Here is a 22,394-nt window from a genome sequence, read left to right as displayed (position 1 = left end):
CACAAATGGCAAGATTTCCTTCTTTTTTATGGTTGAATAAATAATACAGAGGGTGACAGAAAAATGTATACATGTTTTAAGAAAGAAAAAAACTGTATTAAAATTATAGTATTCAGTATATACTAATAATAAAAGATGAATACAAGTCATATTTGACTTCTGCAATTACAAGAGGTGCTCAAAGTGGTTACCATCAGTGTCCAGACACTTCTGATTACGGTGAACTACTGCTTGAGCAACGTTGACCAAAGTGTCCCCTTGTATCACTGCGCATACCGTTTCAATTTCTTCACACAGTACCATGAGTCTTAAACTTACCACGATTATGTGCAGTTGTTAAGTGTGTTGGAGGTTCTGTTGCATACTCACGCCTCCATTGTTGTACTTCCACTTCAAAGTGGTCTTGCACTCCTCGAGTGACAGCCGTGCTTCCATCATTTTCTTTGACCATCCTACCTTATGCATGGTGACGCTAGCATTCATTTGATTAGCGCGAATATTTGAGCGAACATCATACTACATATTGCTACCATAATTCAATTCAACTTTGAAAAGTAATACATAGATAACATCTCTTAAAATGTGTATACATTTTTTTGTCACCCCCAGTATTCCAGTTGTGTGTGTGTGTGTGTGTGTGTACACCACATTTTATTTATCCTTTCATCCATTGATGGACATTTAGGTTGTTTTCATGTCTTGGCGCTTGTAAAATAATGCTGCAGTGAGTATGGGAGTACATATATCTTTTCGAGTTATGTTTTTTTTGTTTACTTTAGATAAATACCCAGAAGTAGAGTTGCTGGATCATATGGTAACTCTATTTTTAAGTTTTTTGAGGAACCTCCATGCTGTTTTCTATAGTGGCTGAACCAATTTACATTCCCACCAAGAGTGAACAAGAGTTCCCTTTTCTCCCCATTCTCGCCCGTATTTATTTCTTGTCTTTCTGATAATTGCCATTCTAACAGAGGTGAGGTGATTGTTCACTCCGTTCTAACCACACTGTTCTCTTTCCTGTTCCCGAGCAAAGCAACCCCCACTTCAGGGGCTTTTACATGTGCTAATCTGTCTCCTTGGAATGTTCTTCCCCAAAAGGTACCTGTTGGATCATTATCTCATTTTCTTTAGGCTTGTATTGCAATGTCACCTTACCTTTATAATACCTCCTTACCCACTGGTCCCTCAGTTTTGTTATTTATTCACTGCACTTATTACCATCTGATATATCTTTTATTTATTGTTCATTGTCTGTTTCACACTAGAATGTCAGCTCCATTAGAGTCTAGTTTGATTTTTTCAGCTGTTTCAGTACCTCAAACAGCTAAATTATCCTCATTTATCCTAAATTATGTTCTAAAAGTTTAAAAAATCTCTTTCATTTGGAATTATTTTTCTGTGTAATGGAAGATAGGGTTTACATTTTCTTCCAAATAGCCAATTTTGAGAAATCTAGTTCATTAAATAAATAAATCATTCTTTACCCAATAATTTAAAATATCACTTTTGATACATATTAATTTTCCATATACCTCAGGATCTATTCTTAGACATTGTCTTTGTACCACTGATTTATTTCGTCTGTCACTGTGTCAGTTCCAAACATTTTGTAATACATTGGCTTTATAGTAAGTTTGAATATCTGGAGAGGCAAGTCTCCAGTCTAGTACTTTTCATAATTTTTTTTGGATTTTCTCAGGGACTCTTTCATATAAACTAAAAGTTGGTTTAATCTAGTTTAAGAAATTTTTATTACCATTGGGATTCTCATTGGAAGTATGTAGTTTTATATGTATTAATTTTACATATAATTTATATACATTAATTTTAGGGAGATTGAAATTTTTATGTTGTCTTGTAGTCTGTTTTAAGAAAATAATCTAAAAACTTAATGCTGCAGTGAACATTTCTGTATACTATTTATAACAATGGCAAATTGGATTAAATGAGGAAAGGTGAAGTAAATTTAAATCGTATTCACAACCATTCATTCACTTTATACTTCAGCAAATATTTGAGTCTACTGTGTGCCAGGCACAGTGCTTGTCACTAGGACTTAAATGATAAGCAGAATATGTGATGCCTGCCCTTATGGTGTTTATAGCCAGATATCAAATGCTTGTGAATAAATGTAAAATTGTAACTGTGACCAGTGTTATAAGAGCCATAGTAGCACAATTTAGCTTTGTTAAGGAAATGATAGAAGATTTTTTTTTTTTAAAGCAAGTGATATTTGATCTAATATCCAAAGGAAAAGTAGGTGAAAGAGCCTTTTAAATAAGCGTAAATGGTATATATGAAGTCTGTGGTAGAAGACATGGGGCATTCACGGAAACTGAAAGGAGGCCAGTGATAATGGAATACAGAGAGAATACGGGGTACCAGATAAAGCTGGAAGGGCTGGCAGGGGCCCACCAGCCTGGGCCTTGTAACAAGGCCATACTCAGAAATTTGGAACTTTATCCTAAGAGTAATGAGGATTTGCTTGAAACCTATGTAATTTTACTATTATCACCCCAATAAATTTTAGTTAAAAAAGAATAACGAGGTTTCATGGAAATGTTTTAAGGGGGAGGGAGGAGGAGAGAGGAAGAGAGTGTGAGTGAATTTTGGTAAGATTTGGCTTTTAAAATGCTCATTCTGGCATTGTTGTAGAGAATGGTGTGAGGTAGAAGGTGAGAAGAAAATTCATTTTTGGACAGCAGTGGCAGTTGTGAAGTTGAACAGAAATGGATAGATTCAAGGAGTATTTTTAGAGAGAAAAATCTGTGAGACTTGTCTAGGCAAGATATGCGGATAAGTGGGAAGAGAGTTTAAAAGATGAAACCTAGGTTTCTGGTTTGTTAAACTGGATAGTAAAGAAAACCTGATTTGGGAGTGAGTGTAAGTCCAGTGTGAGACATTGAATTTGTGATTGATTCCTTTGAGATATCTAGGTGAAGATGTCAAAGCATTAAAAGTATATTTATAAAATGATACAAATGATGTGGAGAAAGACCAGCGTTACAATGCTAAATTAAACATCTATGTAATATTACTCTAGAGTTTTGCTATCCAGTGTGGTAGCTACTAGACACATGTGGCTATAGAGCTCTTCAGTGTGACTAGTCCAAATTGAGATGTGTAAAAATGTAAAATATAATCAGATTTTGAAGACTTAGTACCAAAAAAGGTAAAATACCTTACTACTAGTTTTCCATATTGGTTACATGTTTAAATGATAATATTTTGGACATATTGGGTTAAATAAAATATTTTGTTAATTTTACCAATTTCCCTTTACTTTTTAATATGGCTACCAGAAAACTTAAAGTTACAGATGTAACTCTCATTATGTTTCTATTGGAAGGTGCCGTTCTAGAATGTCAACTCTCTTGGGTAAAAAGAAAAACACAGAAAAAGGATTGTAGAAACAAACAAGAATGTTAACTATTTATGGGAATGGTTTTTGTTTAGTTTTCTTTGTCCATCTTTCTTTATTTTTCAAATCTCATGTAAATTATATTCAGGCATTTAAAAACTTTTATGCTTTTAATTTCAGAAGGTCAAAACAATGTGCTTCCTTCTCATACTCTATAGAAAACTTTAGCTTTCTCAGTGGCAGGTAATACTTCAGTGAGGTCATCAAAGGAGTATAATTCATCCTAAACAACAACTTTCAAGCATGGCTTCTGTCACCTCCTGAAACGTGTTCATTATCAGATTTTTATGCTATATCATTATCTTTAAGGTGCTGAAAATAGTTCTGATACAGAAAGTGCTCCTTCTCCTTCACCAGTTGAAGCTGTCAAGCCCAGGGAAGATAGCACTGAAAACGCGACTTCTCGAGGAAACCCTGAACCTGTGTCTGAGCTTGAGCCCACCCCTGGCAGTGCTCCCAGTGCATCTCCCTCCTCAGCACTTGCAACTACAAAGCCAGCTGAAAATGAAAGTGTGCAGACCCAGGCCAATGACAGCGTCACTACTGAGACAGCAGAGCCAATGGACATCCAACATCAGGAGCGCAGTGCTGAAGTGACTTCTGTTCTTGATCTCCCCACGACGACCAAAGCAGACTCTGTAGATGTTGAAATGAGGGTGCCAGAAAGCAATCCATCTCAAGTTGAAGGTGATACCAAAGAAAGAGACCTGGAGAGAGCCAGCGAGAAGGCGGAGCCTAGAGATGAAGATTTGGTGGTGGCTCAGCAAATAAATGTCCAAAGGCCTGAGCCTCAGTCAGACAATGATTCCAGTGCCACCTGCAGTGCTGATGAAGATGTGGATGGAGAGCCAGAGAGACAGAGGTGGGACTCATTCTTTAAATATTTATTCTATCTTTACTCTGTTGAGTGCTAAGTCACAGAATGGTGCTAGCTACAGAGAGTACTCCTATGTATATATTGGCAAGTTAAAGGAAGTGTGTGTGCTTTTAATATTGGATTATTATGCTGTTCATCTTTTTAACCAAGAACAATTGTGTGATCATTATTTTTTAGTGAAAAAAAAAAAGTATATTTACATCAGTTATTGCATGCATTTCACATGATGGCAGAAAAGGGGATTTCAGCCAATATAGTTGTAAACTAAACCAGTGACTGCCATTCCTGGCGATGGAAGTAGTGTGATGTGGTTATGAAGTTGAAGGCAGGAGGCACTGGCTCCAACTTTGCTCTAAGACCCCGCAGCCTCAAAGTTAGGCCTCTTGTATCCTGAGTATTAGATGTAAACAAATGCAGAGAGGAGAAACATAAAATGTTCAGTGTTATGAAAATATTTTAGAAAGCGTAATTTAAATACAAGTTAATAGTAATTAATAATCACTTTATATAGGTTAAAATTTTAGATTGTTCCTATTTGTAATTTAAACTATCAAGTATAATACAAATTAATTTATAAGTACTTTTAGTCGTTAATAATATAAAAATGTGTCCTATCTTTATTGTTTTTATAAAAATGACAGTAAAAAACTAAGTATTTTACAGAAATAGATACTACTTTACTTTTTGTTTTTATTTTTATTTTTAATTGAAGAATATTGGGGAACAATGTGTTTTTCCAGGACCCATCAGCTCCATGTCAAGTCGTTTTTCAGTCTAGTTGTGGAGGGTGCAGCTCACTGGCCCATGTGGGAATTGAACTGTCGACGTTGGTGTTATGAACACTGAGCTCTAACCACTGAGCAAACCAGCCACCCAATACTACTTTATTTAATACATCTGATTTCCTTGGCATTTCCTGTTCCCTGAAAGAAATGGAATCACCTAGAATCACAGTAGAATGTTGGATTGCTGAAAATTCTATAAATGAATTAGACTAAAACATTTAATTAGAAACCCCCAACCCAACCGTGTCTTTTTTCCTTTTTATTCCTTTCTTAATAAGAAAAAGGCAAATAAGCCACTCAACAGACAGCCAAATTCTTTCTAAGCTCAGCCTTCATACTATGTCCTGTTGTCACTGTGCTTTCAGTTCATATCCAGTGTATCTTGTATCTTACAAAATGAAATTTGATACTAGAATAATAATATCAAGCATTATAGTGATTTCTCCAAAGAGATTTTTATATAATAGATGCTAAAATTTTAATCAATAAGAATTGAAGTAAATAGGAGTCCTACTTAACCATTGGTTTTCCAGAAATACAATCATCTAGCAATCTTTTTCCCTCTTCTTACAATAATCTAGATTTTAATTGCCCCAGACTTTGGAGTAAACATAAATGGATTCAAGCTGTGTGGTCTCTTTTTAGGCATACTTTAATGAAACATCTAATCTAAAATAAGGGTTTTCTGTGTTTTGCACTGTTGGTTTTAGTAACTATATTTATAAATGAAGGAAAAATTAGGACGACAGTTACCTTAATGGAGGATCATCCTAAAGTTGAATATGACAGTAGTCTTGAAATTCAGAAATTTTTTGGAAATATCTGATGGTCTCTGAATGAATGTCTAAAGTTTACATCACTTTCAAACTATCAAAATAATACTTTCAAGTTCCTACATCTTTAATATCATCTTTATTCTTTATGGAAAATGTAAATTTTATTTTATACAGTCTAGTTTTCTTATCAGTTTATATCTTTTAATGTTACCTTCCCCCAATAATTGACAACATTGGGAAATATGGTCAAGCCTGTAAGATATGGCACTAATGTGTAATTCCCCCAGTCCATATATATACATATATATTGGGTGTCCTAAACTCAAGTGTGTGTGTGATGAGTGAAGCTGGTGGAGCACTAGATGACAGAGACTGGTGAATGGAAGAGCAAGTGTGTGTTTGAAAGGGCAGCTGCTACAAGTTCAGCATGTTGTTGCTATGTGGGAATGGTAGTTCCCGCATTGCCATTTCTTTCCATTTTTTCATGAGAAACCAGGAGTCTGGAATTTTGTGTGAAATTCTCAAACTTAAAATGACAGTGGTTTATTCAAATGTTTTAAGGGGATATAGACTATAGCATAGGGCATATGGTCTATAGTCTTGTGGTAACAATATATGGTTCTAACTGGGTACTAGACTTACTGGAGGGATCACTTCGTAAATTACATAAATGTTTAACCACTATATTGTACACTTGAAACTAATGTTAAAATAATAGTGAATGTCAGAAAACCAAAAATTAAAAAATACATATAAAAATAAAATAAAAACAAAACAAAAAAAGTAAATGTTTTAAAAAATACTGTGATCCTAGCAAACCATCCTGTAATAGGTAACTAATCTGTAACCTGTGTTAGTGGTAAATTAGGATCTAATATTTTATAATGGCATTTGCTCAGAATGTTTTGTTGGTTAGATGTAATTGAAAAAATTCAGATAAATCTCACCCTAAATCAATATTAGGTTTCTTTACCTGGAAAATTAGCATTATAGAGTCCCTTTTTCTTACTGTTCAAGTATCTTGTAAGGTTAGTATGAAGTGTGTGTGTGTGTGTGTGTGTGTGTGTGTGTGTGTGTACATATTAACTTAGAAGGAATTATGGTGATTGTATGTTTAAAGTCTTAAATAAGAATATGGTAACTTTTTAAAATTGCCAATTGCAGAATATTTCCTATGGACTCAAAACCTTCACTATTAAACCCCACTGGGTCTATACTGGTCTCATCCCCAATAAAACCAAATCCACTGGACCTGCCACAGCTTCAGCATCGAGCTGCTGTTATCCCACCAATGGTAAGTTTTCAGTATGAATAAGAAAAGTAAAGTTGAAAAACAAAGACCTTTAGAGACATTTCTTCTCTTCTTTAATCAGTACTTGGTTTTTTAAAAAATTGTAAAAAAAACGCGTAACATAAAATTTACCGTCTTAAGTATTTTTTTTTTAAACATTTTATTGGGGAAGGGGAACAGGACTTTATTGGGGAACAGTGTGTACTTCCAGGCCTTTTTTCCAAGTCAAGTTGTTGTCCTTTCAGTCTTAGTTGTGGAGGGCGCATCTCGCTCCAGGTCCAGTTGCCGTTTTCTAGTTGCAGGGGGCACAGCCCACCATCCCTTGCGGGACTTGGAGGAGTTGAACTGGCAACCTTGTGGTTGAGAGCCCACTGGCCCATGTGGGAATTGAACCAGCAGCCTTAGGAGTTAGGAGCATGGAGCTCTAACCGCCTGAGCCACCGGGCCGGCCCATCTTAAGTATTTTTAAGTGTCCAGTTCAGTAAAGTATATTCACATTGTTGTGAAACAGATCTCCAGAATTTTTTCACCTTGTAAAACTGAAGTTCTATTGCCATTAAACCGTAACTTCCCTTTTCCCCCTCCCTTTAGCTCCCAGTAACCACAATTCTACTTTGTTTCTGTGAATTTGGCTACTCTAGATACCTCATATAAATGGAATCATACAGTATTTGTCTTTTTATGACTGGCTTATTTTATTTAGTATAACGTCCTCAAGGTTAATCCATGTTGTAGCATGTGTCAGAATCTCCTTCCTTTTTAAGACTGATAATATCCCATTGTGTGTGTGTGTGTGTGTGTGTGTGTACCAGTTTTTTAATTTTATTTTATCCATTCATCTGTTGGATATACGTATTGCTTTTTCAGATGGATTCATTGTAATGGTTGATTGAGATGGTCATTTCCAATTAAGAAAAAAAAACAAAATAAATATAATGCTGTCCAGCCATACATATTAGTAACTTCTGTTTTTGTTTTGTCTTGCTTTGAGACAGCAGTAGAATAAATAGGTAACTAGGTTTTGAATATTTAGAATGAATTATAGAGATTCTGGCTAACTTCAGTATACACTTCCAAATTTAGTTTTATTTACATTTTACCTTAATCTCTACAAGTTTGACTCCCTTTTGATAGTGAATTCCAATCTTGGGTATTGTTCTTTTACTTAGTTATAGCTCTTGCTTTATTTCAGAGGATAAAAATTTGTTTCCTGTCTCACATGATAATTGGGAAAAGTTAAGTGTGTGCTTGTGATAGATTCACCAAACAAATCATTAAACATTTGTTTATTCATTAATTCAAATGGATATTTGCTGGATGTTTGTCCAGTTCAAGGCAACATTTTCAATGCTGTATGGAATATATACATATCACGATCTCTGACTTCAAAACCTTAGAGATTGGTCTTGATAATAAGACAGAAAAAAATCATAATAAAAATTAAAATGAGAGCTTCCTTCTTAATGAGACACATAAGGAAGACTCCACACAGGAAATAGTATTTTGCTTAGACTAGAACAGTTCATTTTATAGCAAAAGAAGGAAAAGCCACGTTTACATATAAGCCAAAGCACAAAAGCAGGAAAATTATGTGTGTTCATGTTCAGTGAAAAATCCTGTGTATAGTAGCAGAAAAAACTATGGAAGTCTTTAAATATCAGGTCCTAAAAAAAGGTCAGATCTCTACTCTTCCCAGGCCTGTTTTGTATTCATGAAATAATAGACTGGGTTAGGGACTGTTTATTTCGTATTGGATGCAGCAGCTTGGGTCTTTCCTTCATGAATGGGAGAGACAAAATAAAGAAAACAAACATATAATTGCAAATTGTCATGTTATGTACTGTGAAAGAAATGAACTGGCTGCAATAAGAAGGAAAATGGGGAGGGGATTACAATATTTTATTGGATGGTAAGGAATGACCTGTCTGACAAAGGAACGTTTAAGTTCCAGCTAGAAGAGAATTGATATGTTAATGAATTGGTTGTGGGAGATTCAGAGATTGATATTAGCTTTTGCTTAAGCTGCTGAGGTTGCATTTTCTAAGATGGAGATCACTCAAGGAGAAGCATTGAGTTTAGAAAATAAAAAGTTCAGTTTTGGATATGTTTTGAGATGCTTTGAGATACCCAAGTGGAGTTGTTAGGTAGGCAATTTTATAAGTGTGGAACTTGAAAAAAATGTCTTAGAGATAGAAGTTTGAGTCGTCAACATATAGATAACATTTAAATCCACTGAAGTGGATAGATTACCTGGTGAGAGGACATAGAGAGAAGGGGTAAGGACTCAGGGCGGAGCCACCAGGATTTCACCATCATAATTTAGAAGCAGACAGAAGTATTTTAACTTCTGATTTTGATTTCTCTTATCATGTGATTTGTTTTGTGTTTAGTTCTGAAAGTAACTGTTTAGCACTTTAATCATTGTATTTGAAGATTACTTTGATTAAAAAAATGGTAAAAATCACTTCAACCAGTAATATTATAGAAATAAGCATTACTTGCAACTGATGGTAATTATTATTATGTTGGTCATGGCATATTTAGATCTTTTCTTCCTTCCTGTAGGTTTCCTGCACCCCATGTAATATACCAATCGGAACCCCAGTGAGCGGCTATGCCCTCTACCAGCGACACATTAAAGCCATGCATGAGTCAGCACTCCTGGAAGAACAGCGGCAGAGGCAAGAGCAGATAGATTTGGAATGTAGAAGTTCTACAAGTCCATGTGGCACCTCCAAGAGTCCAAACAGAGAATGGGAAGGTACGTAGAGCTAGGACTGTAAAGAACTTGACTGAAAGGAAACACAGCTATAATCAAAGGTAGTGTCGTTTGAGCTTTGTAATTTATCAGCATAGCAATTGATTTGTTACACTTTTCCCGAGTAGTTAAGATTCCTTTAAATTGATTTCAGTTAAACTATTAATGTTGGCATTATTGAATTTTCTGATATTCATCTTTATGCTGGAAAACTGCCATGCTTTATGCTACATTCGTCTGAGTTTTCGGAGTATGAACTGTTGTTCTCTCCTCCAAGCAAACCAGCTGTAACAGGGTAATGTTCTATGCTGTGATGGAAGACATCTTCGTGTAGTGGATAGAGCCAATCAAACCCTAACTCAACCCTCATCCCAGTATTTACCAGTTGCATAGCCATGGACAAGTCACTTAACTTGTCTGAGCTTTAGTTTTCTCATTAGTCAAGTGCAAATTACCTACCTACCTACCTTGCTGGGATTACAACCTCTAAGAAAGAACGAACATTCACATTGTTTTATAACATGTGTCTCAGTCTTATTTTATATATAATATAATATATAATAGTGCATACTGGTTAGTATCTAAGTATATACATGGTATAAATAGATACCATGAAGGTACTGTTATCATTGTTATGTGAGTATTATATCAAGTGACAGATTTAAGTTGTGCAATGCTTTTTTTAGTTGGTGCATGATATACTTGTTTCTTGAAAAAAAGGAAGGGGAGTAATTATAAAATTTTAATAAGTTCTTCTGGCATGATTAGAAAATGGCACATGTGTTCTGATTGATAGTAAATGTATGGACCATATGCTACCATGACTCTTTGCAGTGCCTTTTATAGATAAGAGCTATTAGTTATAGAATGCCATGCATTTCAAAGGCTATTTAAAGCAAAACTGGAACTGTGGTACTTAACTGATCCTGCTGACTCCCCACCCCAGTCACACCAGTAATGAATGATTAGTTACGTGACATACTGTTAGAGTTTTAAATATAAGATTGTTAATGTTTTAAACATAAACCGTATGCTGGTAAAAATGTGAACCAGAGTGTCAATATCAATCAAGGCTGGGTATACAGTAGGTGCTAAATGAATATTTCTTGAATGAAGGTGAAAACATAGATAACTTTTGGGTTTTTAGTATATCCTATCTAGAGAATCCTTAATCCCTAACTCAGTAATTGACATAATGCGTACTCAGTAATTACATGTTGAAGGAATGAATTAAATGAACTACAGAGTATAAATGGGTTTAGCAGAAGTGCTTAAGAGCATTCCAGTTAGGAGAAAATCTGTCATTATGAAAATGATAAATTACAGAATAATTTAAAAGTCTGTTGATCTATTTCTTACATAAATGATTTAGAATGAATTTTGTGAGGAAGAATTAAAACATAGAAAAAAATGACATGCAAATGGTATTTGCTGAACTCATACTAAAGCTTAACATTATTCGGCTGAAGCATTCTAATACTATGTATATCATATAGTTATTTTAGGACCTCAATATTTTTTCTTGATTTACTTTACAAAATGGGTTGTATTAGGAGCTGGAGAGACTGAACCAGGTTAGCGCCCCAAATTCTGAGATTTCAAACTGTGAACTGCATTTCTCTGGTCAGTAACATTAATTCATGTGGTTAAGATCTGCATGGTATCCTAATTTTTAATCATAATGCATTATAATAACCAAACTGTATTCATATTTTTTATTAATATGACACCAAGGTGTTTATTATTAATATGACACCAATTTGGTTTAAGGTGACTCTCTACAAACTGGGACAGCAGATTACATTTTATCCCAAGGTTAAGTTTGGTTTTAACTAATCTACCTCGTATGTTCATTCAGTAATTTATTTAACAAGTGCCTGAAGTCTCTCCTGAATTTATAGCTATCATATAGTTCATTGTAAAGGATAATCTTCCAAATAACATTTATATATTTGTAGTTAAATTGCATGTATGTATAATGTTTGATATAAATGTTTTTAATGAAACATCATAGAGTAGTTTATAGAATGTTAAATATAATGAGAACACAGATTTCCATATAAACAAATCATTACTGGTTATATAAACCAGGCTGGTAAAGTTCACCTGAATTAGGACCATGGTTTTGACTTTTCCCTTCATGGTATTGTTTAGAAAGTAACAGTCAGCACCTGTTTTCCAGCTGTTTGATGATATTCATTTTCTCTTAATGTTAGTGGTACAAATAATTATTGTAGGTGTGCTCTTTTTAAGTGACTTAAAAGCCTTTCCATCTATAGAAAAGCTTGAAAAAAATCTTAGAGTATTGTTTTCACTTTCCAGTAACATCTACACAAGTTGACCCGTTTTAGTTTGAAGCCTTTTTCCTACAGTGAAGGAACTCAAGCTTCCTATGTAGAGATAGTGTTAGAATTGAGCTTCTAGTGCAGGTTAGCAAAATCTGTCTAAATCAAAATAAGAGTTAATGCTTCTATGCAACTGAATCTATTTTGTTTTGAGTACATGATGATTTAAATAGCTGTATTTAGAGCCATCTACTTTTCCATCTATTTAACACTACTATGACAAGTGGATTTTTCCACATAATTATAGACTTACTAGAAATAGCAAAACAGATACTGAATTTATAATACACTATCATAGTTAGTTTATTTCATAAGTCTTCACAGTATTAGGACCCTTAAAATTCTAATTTATTATAGTAATATGTCAAAGAAGGAAAGAGAACCATTATCTTGATGGATACCCAGAAGGATCTGAAATTCAACTCCTATTGATTCAGAGAGACATTAATGCACTGTGCTTTAGAGCTCAAGGTCAGGAATTATACTTATTTTGGAAAATCCCTGGTAGTATGACCGTGGTTGGGCTTAGGTGTGAGTCTCTGAGCCTCAAGTTCCTCATCTGTAAAATGGTGTTAATTTCACTGGTTATTAGGGCCAAATGAGACAGTTCACGTAATACATGGTGCTGTGCACACAGTAGCAGTGAGTATTAGGTAATATTACTATAATCATTTCTGGTTCTTAAAAATATTTCAGTAAACCAAAGAACTTATTATACCTTGTACTAATGAATCTCTTTTTTGTTTTTTTAAAATTTTTTTTAAAAAAGATTTTATTGGGGAAGGGGAACAGGACTTTATTGGGGAACAGTGTGTACTTCCAGGCCTTCTTTTTCCAAGTCAAGTTGTTGTCCTTTCAGTCTTAGTTGTGGAGGGCGCAGCTCAGCTCCAGGTCCAGTTGCCGTTTTCTAGTTGCAGGGGGCACAGCCCACCATCCCTTGTGGGAGTCAAACCGGCAACCTTGTGGTTGAGAGGACGCACTCCAACCAACTGAGCCATCCGGGACCTCAGCGGCAGCTTAGCTCAGGGTGCTGTGTTCAGTCTTAGTTTCAGGGGGCACAGCCCACCATCCCTTGCGGGACTCGAGGAGTTGAACCGGCAACCTTGTAGTTGAGAGCCCACTGGCCCATGTGGGAATCGAACCGGCAGCCTTGGGAGTTAGGAGCATGCAGCTCTAACCGCCTGAGCCACCGGGACGGGCCCCCTAATGAATCTCTTTTTGAAACCAATTACAAACTTTCCATTTAATAGGGAAATGCTAGAGACCTTCCCTTTGGATAGGCTCTATCAGGATGCCTACTGTTACTTATTATAGTGCAGTAAGGAAAAAAGGAACCAAAAAAGTAGTTTAGCTATTTGAAGGGAGAAGACAAATTATAATTCACAGGATGAGGTTATTTTCCTAGAAAGCCTAAAAGAATCAACTGAAAAGTAATTAGAGCTAAAAGGAAAGTTCATTAAGTTTCTAAGAAAAAATTGATATACAGAAATCCAAGTCTTTTCCTGTATATCTGCAGTAATCAGGTGTGTGTACACACACACACACACACACACACACACACATACCTATAATATATGAAAACGATGGTTTCCCTAGAAACAAAATATAAAATGCCTATAAATAAATTTTAACAAAAAATGTGTAAGACATACGTGTATGTGAAAAAATACAAGTTCCTTAATTAGAAAACTCATTATTATAAAATGTCAAGTCTCCTGTATTCATAAATGTAATGCAAATCCAATAAAAATTCCAGTGCTACTTTGGGGAAGAAGTACTCAGAATATTTTTAAATTTAGATTTATCTGCAAGAATAAATGGACTGGACAAGGTAAGCAAAAGAATAATAAAATGAACAGGAATTTGTTCTGGCAGACATTAAAATGCCACAAATCTAAATTGTTTAGGTTATAGATGATTTTACTTTCTTCTTTGTGCTTTTCCAAAATTATAACATGTCAATTTTATTTAAAAGTTATATGTGAAACCACATATAATTTTTAAATTTTAATTTGACACTGTATATCTGATATGTCCTTCAAACGCTTAAAGTTTTTTTTATACTTTATGTGAAGATAAATTATGTGAAATAATTTTCATTAGCATTATTGCAGTAAAATTCATAGTTTTATAAACTTGTATAGGCTTTTTTGAATTAGCTTGATCTGAATTTTTTAAGGTGTCTTCCATTTCTTAGATTTATTGCTCTGAATATTAAGCAGTGGTCTTCCACAGGCTAATTATAAGTTTAGAGTCCTCAGAGATCTTACCTCTAATTCAGGCCAGACCTGAATTCACAGAATGGCGGGATAATCTGATGTTTGCCTGTTATGATCTGTATTGCATGTGAAAACACTTGATTTTTCTAATGAGAGGAAAGAGGTGTTCTTTGTCCTTTTAAAGGGAAAAATTGTAATTGAAGTTTTGAGGATTTTATTAGGTATGTACATAGTGATGGTGCGTACACAGAAGATTTGGATTTTTAGGGTTTCTTAACCTCTCTGTGGAGGTATTTTAGACCTTGATATTAGTATATAGTCGGCTCTGCCCCTGGATGGTGTGGGCTTGGTCCTTTCACACTTACTATTTTAATTTGGGGTTCTTCCTTTATTTTGATAACTTTAACTTCCATAGGAAAATCAGTCGCCTATATGCCTTATGCTGAGGTCAAACGTGCTCTAGAACAGGAAGCACAGATGTACAATACTGCAGCAAGGTCAGCATCACCGTGTAGGCTCTCTCCAAGAGAAGTCAGTAAAGCCGCTCCACAGCCCGATATGAGTGCAGCCCGCTATAGTGTCCCGCCAGGTAAATATTGTTCCTCTGTGCGGTGGCTGCTGGCCATCTACTACAGATGTTAGACATGGGTGGTTTAATCACATGAATGAAGTGCTCTTCTAGGACATGTCCTTGCTATTTCAAAATTACTTTCTTGTTTTTCTGCATTCCATCATCAGTTATATTCAGCTGAGATTACCTGGGCCACTGGGAAATTTGTGTTGACACACATGTGACACTGACTGGCTTTTCTCTTACAAATATATGTACTTTATAAAAATCTTGAGATCTCCACGCCCCACCCCCAACCCCATCTCTCCCAGAAATTCAAGTCTGAGACAGCCAGAGTTGGTAAATATTTCTCTAATTATGAGAAATGAAAAGAAGACATATAATTGGTTCTCAGTCGTGTCTGTAATTCTCTGAAGTTTTAATACCAGCTATTCCTAAGAAGCACCTTTTTTACTCACCTCCATTGTGAGTTCCAGTGATGGAGACAGAGAAAAAATTATTAAAGATCGCCATTTGTGTATGCTGAACAGAAATAGTTTGAAATGCACATTAGCTTGAAAGCTCTGATTTGACAGGGAATTGAATACTTCAACCTCAATAAGTACCATTAGTGACCTGAATATGTATACAGGTTTAATTCAAGTGACAGAGAAATTTAAAATAGAAATGTTCGTCTTTGGCTTCATCTTGCTCTTATAATTTAATTTGTGATTTAAAAATTCATGAATGACTGAGGTAGGTAAAACATTGCAGACTAAGAAATTGACTATTTTAAATCATTTTTTTCTTCCTTTTAAAAGTCCTCCAGCCTGCTCCACATCAAGTGATAACTAACCTTCCTGAAGGGGTTCGCCTTCCAACAACTCGACCCACTAGGCCACCTCCTCCTCTCATCCCATCGTCCAAAACCACAGTGGCTTCAGAAAAACCATCTTTTATCCTGGGAGGCTCCATCTCACAGGTAAAATGGCTTCCTTTCCCAGTAGCTTTCCTGTTGAATATGGCTTTGGTAAAAATTTTCTCTCTTCCTCATACTAATTTGTCCTAATAAATAAAATCTGTGTATATATAAAGAGACAATGACCAGAAAATGCAGCAATCACTGTACCCCATGCCACACACAGGAAGTTTGTGCGAGTTCTATGCCCAGACGGAGTGACTGTGACGCACTGTCTGGTTTAACTTCCAGAAGGCACGTGTGTGCCCTGAAGTTTAATGTAGTGTAAGTGAAAAATGGAATATTTTCAAGTAGCTAGAATATTTGTTGACTATTGTAAAATACTCTAATAGTGAATTGTAGATGATTGATGAGTCCTAGTTTATTCTGACTGTGGTCTCTCTCTCTCTCTCTCTCTCTCTCTCATTCTCTCTGGTGGTGCATTACTTTTTTTTTGAAGTAGGCCTGATTTAGTGGTTCAGTAAGTTTTGACTAGCATGCACAGCCAGTGACCACACCCCTGTTAGGTTCTAAAACATTTTCATCACTTCAGAATGTTTTCTCATGCCCCTTACCAGGCAGTCTTCTCATCCACTGTCTGAAGCAACCACTGGTCAGCTTTCTGTTGTCATAGATTAGTTTTGCTTTTTCGGAACTTCATGTAATGGAAGTGTATGCACTCTTCAGTGTCTGTCTTCTTTAACTTAGCATAGTGGTTAGGGATTCATCCAGGTTTTTGTGTGATCAGTAGTTTCTTCTTTGTCTTTGCTGAATAATACTCAACTGGATGACTGTATCAGTTTGTTTATCCATTCTCTTGTTGATGAAAACCTGAGCTGTTTCTAGTTTTTGGCTACTAGGAATAAAACTGATGTGAACATTCTTGTACTGGGCTCTTTGTAGACATATGTTTTCATTTCTCTTGCATAATTCCCTGAGAGTGGAATTGCTGGTATATGTATGTTTTACTTTGTAATTCTCCGGAATCATTCTACAATTTTACACTGCCCCTAACAATGTCTGAGCCTTCTGGTTGCTCTGTTTCTTATTGTCAATCTTTTTTATTTTAGTCATTTTAGTGGGTGTGTAATATTTTTATGGTTTTATTTTGCATTTTCCTGGCAACAAATGATGTTGAGCACTTGTTCATATATTTGCTGGCCTTTTGTACATCTGATTGTGAAGTGACTATTTAAGTCTTACTATCCATTTTTACTGGGTCTTTTTGTTATTAGGTTGTAGAAGTTCTTTACATGTTATGGACAAAAGTTCTCTGTTGAATATATGTATTAAAGTATTCTGTTTGTGGCTTGTGTGTTTTATTTTGTTAATGTATTTTTTGAGCAGAAGTTTTAAATTTTGATGAAAACCATATCTAAATTTTTTTTGGTTATGATTAGTTCTTTTCTCTTTAGTAATATTTGCCTGCTCCTAGGTTGTGGAGATGTTTTCCTGTGAAAGCTTTATAGTTTAGGCTTTTACATTTAGGCCTATGGCCCATGTCAGATTAATTTTGTGTACAGTGTGAGGTCAGGATCAGCATTCATTTATCCATTTGGATTTGCAGTTCCAGTAACTGGTTGAAAAATCTTTTCTTTCTCCCATTTGATTGCTTTAGTGCCTTTGTCAAAAATGATTTGACTACATATTTGGGTCTGTTTCTGAACTCTATTCTGTTACATTGGTCTGCTTACCCATCCTGTTATCAGCAGTATAGTCTTGATTACTGTAGCATTATAGTAAGTCTTGAAATCATATAGTATAAGTCCTGTAGTGCTTTTATTTTTCAAGATTGTTTATGTCTTTTGCATTTCCATATAAATTATTTAGTTAGTTTGTCAATTTCTACAAAAAAAATCTGGACTTTTGGTTGTAATTGCATGAAATCTGTAGGTTAATTTGGGATAAGAATGAAGATCTTAAGAATATTGAGTCTTCTAATCCATGAACATGTTTATCTTTCCGTTTATTTAGGTCCTTAATTTCAGTAATGTTTTGCAGTTTTCACTGTAGAGGTTTTGTACATGTACTGTTAGGTTTTTTTTAAAGTTAATTTTATTTTTAATGTATTTTATGTTTTTATAAATGATGTTTTTTAAATTTTCGTATTTCAGTTGTTGCTAGTATATAGAAAAACAGTTGATTTTTATATCTTGACTTTATCTCCTGCAACATTCACTTGTTGCTTCTAGTAGGGTTTTTTTTTGGTTTGGCTTTTGGGTTTTTTGAGGTAGGTTTCTTAGAATTTTTTATGTATGCGTACCATCTGCAAATAGTTTTTCTTCCTTTCAGATCTTTGTGTCTTTTTCTTGTTTTATTGAACTGGCTAGGGTAGAACTTTTAGTACAATGTTTAATAGAAGTGGTGAAGAGAATCTGCTTTCCTTGTTGCCCATCTTAGAGGGAGGCATTCAGTATTTCTCTAGTAGGTACATTAACTATAGACTTTTCCTAGGTGCCCTTTATCAGAGTGAAGCTATTTCCTTGTATTCTTGGTTTGCTGAGAATTTTTTTTCATTAATTCTTATACTTTTCAACATGAGAATTTCTATTTGGTTCTTTTTTTATGATTTCTTTGTTGATATTCTCTATATGGTGAATATCATTTTCATACTTTAATTCTTTAGACATGATTCCCTTTAGTTCTTTGAACATATTTATAGGTAATAGCTGATTTAAAGTCCTTTTCTAGCAAGTCTAAAGCCCAGGGACAGTTTTTCTTCACTCCTCCCCTCCACACCACCCCAACCCCCACACCCGCTATCCCCGTGTATGGGTCATTCTTTCTTTGCATGTTCCATAATTTTTGGTTAAAAACTGGCCATTTAAAATAATACTGTATGGGTGGGCAGATAGTTAGCTCAGTTGTTTAGAGCCCGGTGCTCTTAACAAGGTTGCTGGCTCGATCCCTACATGGTCCACTGTGAGCTGTGCCCACAACTACATTGAAACAACTACTTTGAAGTGGAGCTGATGGGTCCTGGAAAAACACACTTAAAAAATAAAAATACAATGTGGCAACTCTGGAAATCAGTTTCTCCCTTCTCCATAGGGTTCGTTGTTGTTGCTATTTGTTTTTGTTGTTTATTTTCTTAGTGACTTTTCTGAACTAATTCTATAAAGTATGTATTCTCGTGTCACGTGTGGCCATGGGTCTCTGGTTAATTTAGTGGTCAGCTAATGATTGGATAGAGATTTCAATGCCTAGAATGAATACATTTCTCAGTCTTGACTGATGGGCTTTCTGTGTTTGTTGGGACATACCTTCAACATTCAGCCAGACAACTGACAACTCTGCCTAAATCGTCACTTCCTGCTTTTACAGAGCCTTAAGTTTCCAGAGGTGAGAATTTACAGCCTTTTCACATCTTTTCTAGGCATATGCAAAGCCCGCCCATACAGTATTATTTTAAATGGCCAGTTTTTAACCAAAAATTATAGAACATGCAAAGAAAGAATGACCCATACACAGGGATAGCGGGTGCGGGGATTGGGGTGGTGTGGAGGGAAGGAGTGAAGAAAAACTGTCCCTGGGCTTTAGACTTGCTAGAAAAGGACTTTAAATCAGCTATTACCTATAAATATGTTCAAAGAGCTATAGGGAACCATGTCTAAAGAATTAAAGGAAAGTATGAAAACGATATTCACCATATAGAAAATATCAACAAAGAAATAATAAAAAAGAACCAAATAGAAATTCTCACGTTGATTCCTAGGAATATGTTGGAGGTTTTCATACCTCCTATGAACAGCTCATTCCTTAGCTATTCTGTGGAAAATTTTTGGTTAGCCTGTTGTTTGCCATAGCTATTATCTGCTGCCTCAGACAGTGGCAAGTTAATCAGTTGACTCTAATTGTTTTTGACAAGCTTACACATTCCCCACCACCATCAGATCAAAGAAAGACAGCCTTGCAATTAAATAGGTCTCCCAAACAACCACTGGACAAGTTAAGTAATGACAGTTATTTGGGAATGAGGCCTTTAAGGAGGTCCAACCCTGTTCTTTCCCCTCTGGTGGCTGCCAGGCTACTGGTTTTCATCATGTTGAGGGCTGTTGATTTTCACGGCTATCCAGGGGTTGGGATGGGGGCCTGGAGTGGGGAATAGTGTTTGGGAGTGTTAACAGAATAAGTTCAAATGCCACAAAGCTCATTGTTCTTACATAGATTCTACTGTTTTTCTTGAATAAACACTCCCATATTTCTGCAAGCCTTTGGTTAATTTCCAGAGTTCTTAAAAGGTTGATTCTCACTATTTTTGTTGGTTTTCTGGTTTCCTTTACGTTGGATAGTTTTCAGAAGTTCTTAATTTGCCGTTTTCACTGATGTCACTATCCCATAGCATTTTTAAGAGGAATAAATGTCATTAATAATGGTAGCTTGCATTTTGAATGTACTGGAAGTGGCTTTATTTACGTAATTTGTTAATAATACATGAAATTTTTGGTAATTTCAAAAGACATATCTTGCTCCCTTTAAAATCTTTTTAAATTTAAGCAATCTGCAACAATTTTTTCATGTTTATTAAAGTATAATTGACATGCAATGTTACATTAGTTTTAGTTGTACAATGTAGTGATTTGATATTTATATACCTTATGAAGCAATCACCACGTAAGTCTAGTAAACCGTCTGTCACTATACAAAGTTATTACGATATTATTGACTGTATTCCCTATGCTGTATATTATATCCCAGTGACTTATTTATTTTATAACTGTAAGTTTGTACCTCTCAATCTCCTTCACCTTTTTTGGCCTTTCCCCTCCACCTTCCCCTGTGGCAAATATCAATTTGTCTCTATGAGTCTTTTCCTGTTTTGTTTTGTTTGTTCATTTGTTTTTTATTATTTTATTTTATTTTTTAAAGATTTTGTTGGAGAAGGGGAACAGGACTTTATTGGGGAACAGTGTGTCCTTCCAGGACTTTTTTCCAAGTCAAGTTGTTGTCCTTTCAATCTTAGTTGTGGAGGGCGCAGCTCAGCTCCAGGTCCAGTTGCCATTGCTAGTTGCAAGGGGCACAGCCCACCATTCCTTGCGGGAGTCGAACCGGCAATCTTGTGGTTGAGATCCCACTGGCCCATGTGGGAATCGAACTGGCAGCCTTCGGAGTTAGGAGCTTGGCCGTCCAGCTGCCTGAGCCACCGGGCCAGCCCTCATTTGTTTTTTAGATTCTACATATAAGTGAAATCATACAGTATTTGCCTTTTCTCTGATTTAATTTACTTAGCTTGATACCCTCTAAGTTCATTCATGATGTCACAAATAGCAAGATTTTATTCTTTTTTATGGCTGAGTAGTAGTAGTAGTAGTAGTAGTAGTAGTAGTGTGTGTATGTGTGTGTGTGTATGTACACACATACCACATCATCTTTATTCATCTTTTGATGGATACCTAGATGGTTTCCATATCGTGCTGTCGTAATACTGCAGTGAATATAGGGATGCATACATCTTTTCAAATTAGTGTTTTGATTTTCTTCAGCTAAAAGCCCAGGAGTGGAATTGCTGGGTCAGAAGAGTTCTGTTTTTTGTTCTTTGAGGAACCTCCATACTGTTTTAACATAGTGGCTGCACCAATTTACAATCCCACCAATAGTGCTCAAGGGTTCCCTTTCCCCACATCCTAGCCAGCTGTTACTTATTGTCTTTTGATGATATTAATAGCAATTCCGACAGGTGTGAGGTGTGGTATCTCATTATGGTTCCGATTTGCATTTCCCTGATGATTAGTGATGTTGAGCTAAGACTGATGTCAAAGAATTTACTGCCTATGTTTTCTTCTAGGAGTTTTATGGTTTCAGTCTTACATTTAAGTCTAATTCATTTTGAGTTTTTTGTTTTGTATATGGTATAAGGAAGTAGTCCAGGTTAATTTTTTTTTTTGTATGCATCTATCTGTCCGGTTTTCCCAATACCATTTATTGAAGAGACTGTCTTTTCCTCATTGGATATTCCTGCCTTCTTTGACATAGTTTAATGGGACATGTAAGTGTAGGTTAATTGATCATATAAGTCTGGATTAATTGATCGTTTTTTAAATTGACCATTTTATTTTTGTATAAGTTGGCTTTTTATTAGTTGACCATATATGCATAGATTAATTGAACATATGAGGCTTTTCTTGCTTTACAAGGACCTATTCTTAATTTGGGGCATGGAGGTATAGATTTTTATGAATAGAAACATGAACATTAAATTAACAGTTGGCCTTGTGAAAAGACGGTGTTATTTTAGTCTTTTGAAATTATTTTTAGGGAACACCCGGCACTTACTTGACTTCCCATAATCAAGCTTCTTACGCTCAAGAAGCAGCTAAGCCCTCCGTGGGCTCTATCTCTCTCGGACTGCCACGGCCACAGGAATCTGCCAAATCAGGTCAGCGAGTAAATACTCATAATGTTTCTGCAAAATTT

General features: G+C 35.5%; 1 protein-coding gene across 17 annotated transcripts in view; it reads left to right on the top strand.

Annotated features, from left to right (window-relative positions):
* NCOR1 (nuclear receptor corepressor 1) overlaps positions 1-22,394 on the top strand; it is a 169,122-nt gene that overhangs the window by 105,004 nt on the left and 41,724 nt on the right. For 8 of the 17 annotated variants that reach the window (XM_074320229.2, XM_019757389.3, XM_019757388.3 and 5 more), the window contains 6 exons: positions 3,731-4,283; positions 7,024-7,153; positions 9,716-9,911; positions 14,888-15,061; positions 15,844-16,004; positions 22,236-22,356. In XM_074320229.2, the coding sequence (XP_074176330.2) occupies positions 3,731-4,283; positions 7,024-7,153; positions 9,716-9,911; positions 14,888-15,061; positions 15,844-16,004; positions 22,236-22,356 (1,335 nt within the window). The remainder of the gene's footprint in view (positions 1-3,730; positions 4,284-7,023; positions 7,154-9,715; positions 9,912-14,887; positions 15,062-15,843; positions 16,005-22,235; positions 22,357-22,394) is intronic. The other 9 variants (XM_019757394.3, XM_019757397.3, XM_074320234.2 and 6 more) reach the window with 3 other exon arrangements.

Source organism: Rhinolophus sinicus, chromosome 12 (assembly GCF_057876585.1).
Source record: "Rhinolophus sinicus isolate RSI-liver-muscle chromosome 12, RSI-T2T, whole genome shotgun sequence".
Classification (NCBI taxonomy): domain Eukaryota; kingdom Metazoa; phylum Chordata; class Mammalia; order Chiroptera; family Rhinolophidae; genus Rhinolophus; species Rhinolophus sinicus.
The sequence above is the reverse complement of the archived record's forward strand: the minus strand, read 5'-3'. Positions and strand labels throughout refer to the sequence as shown.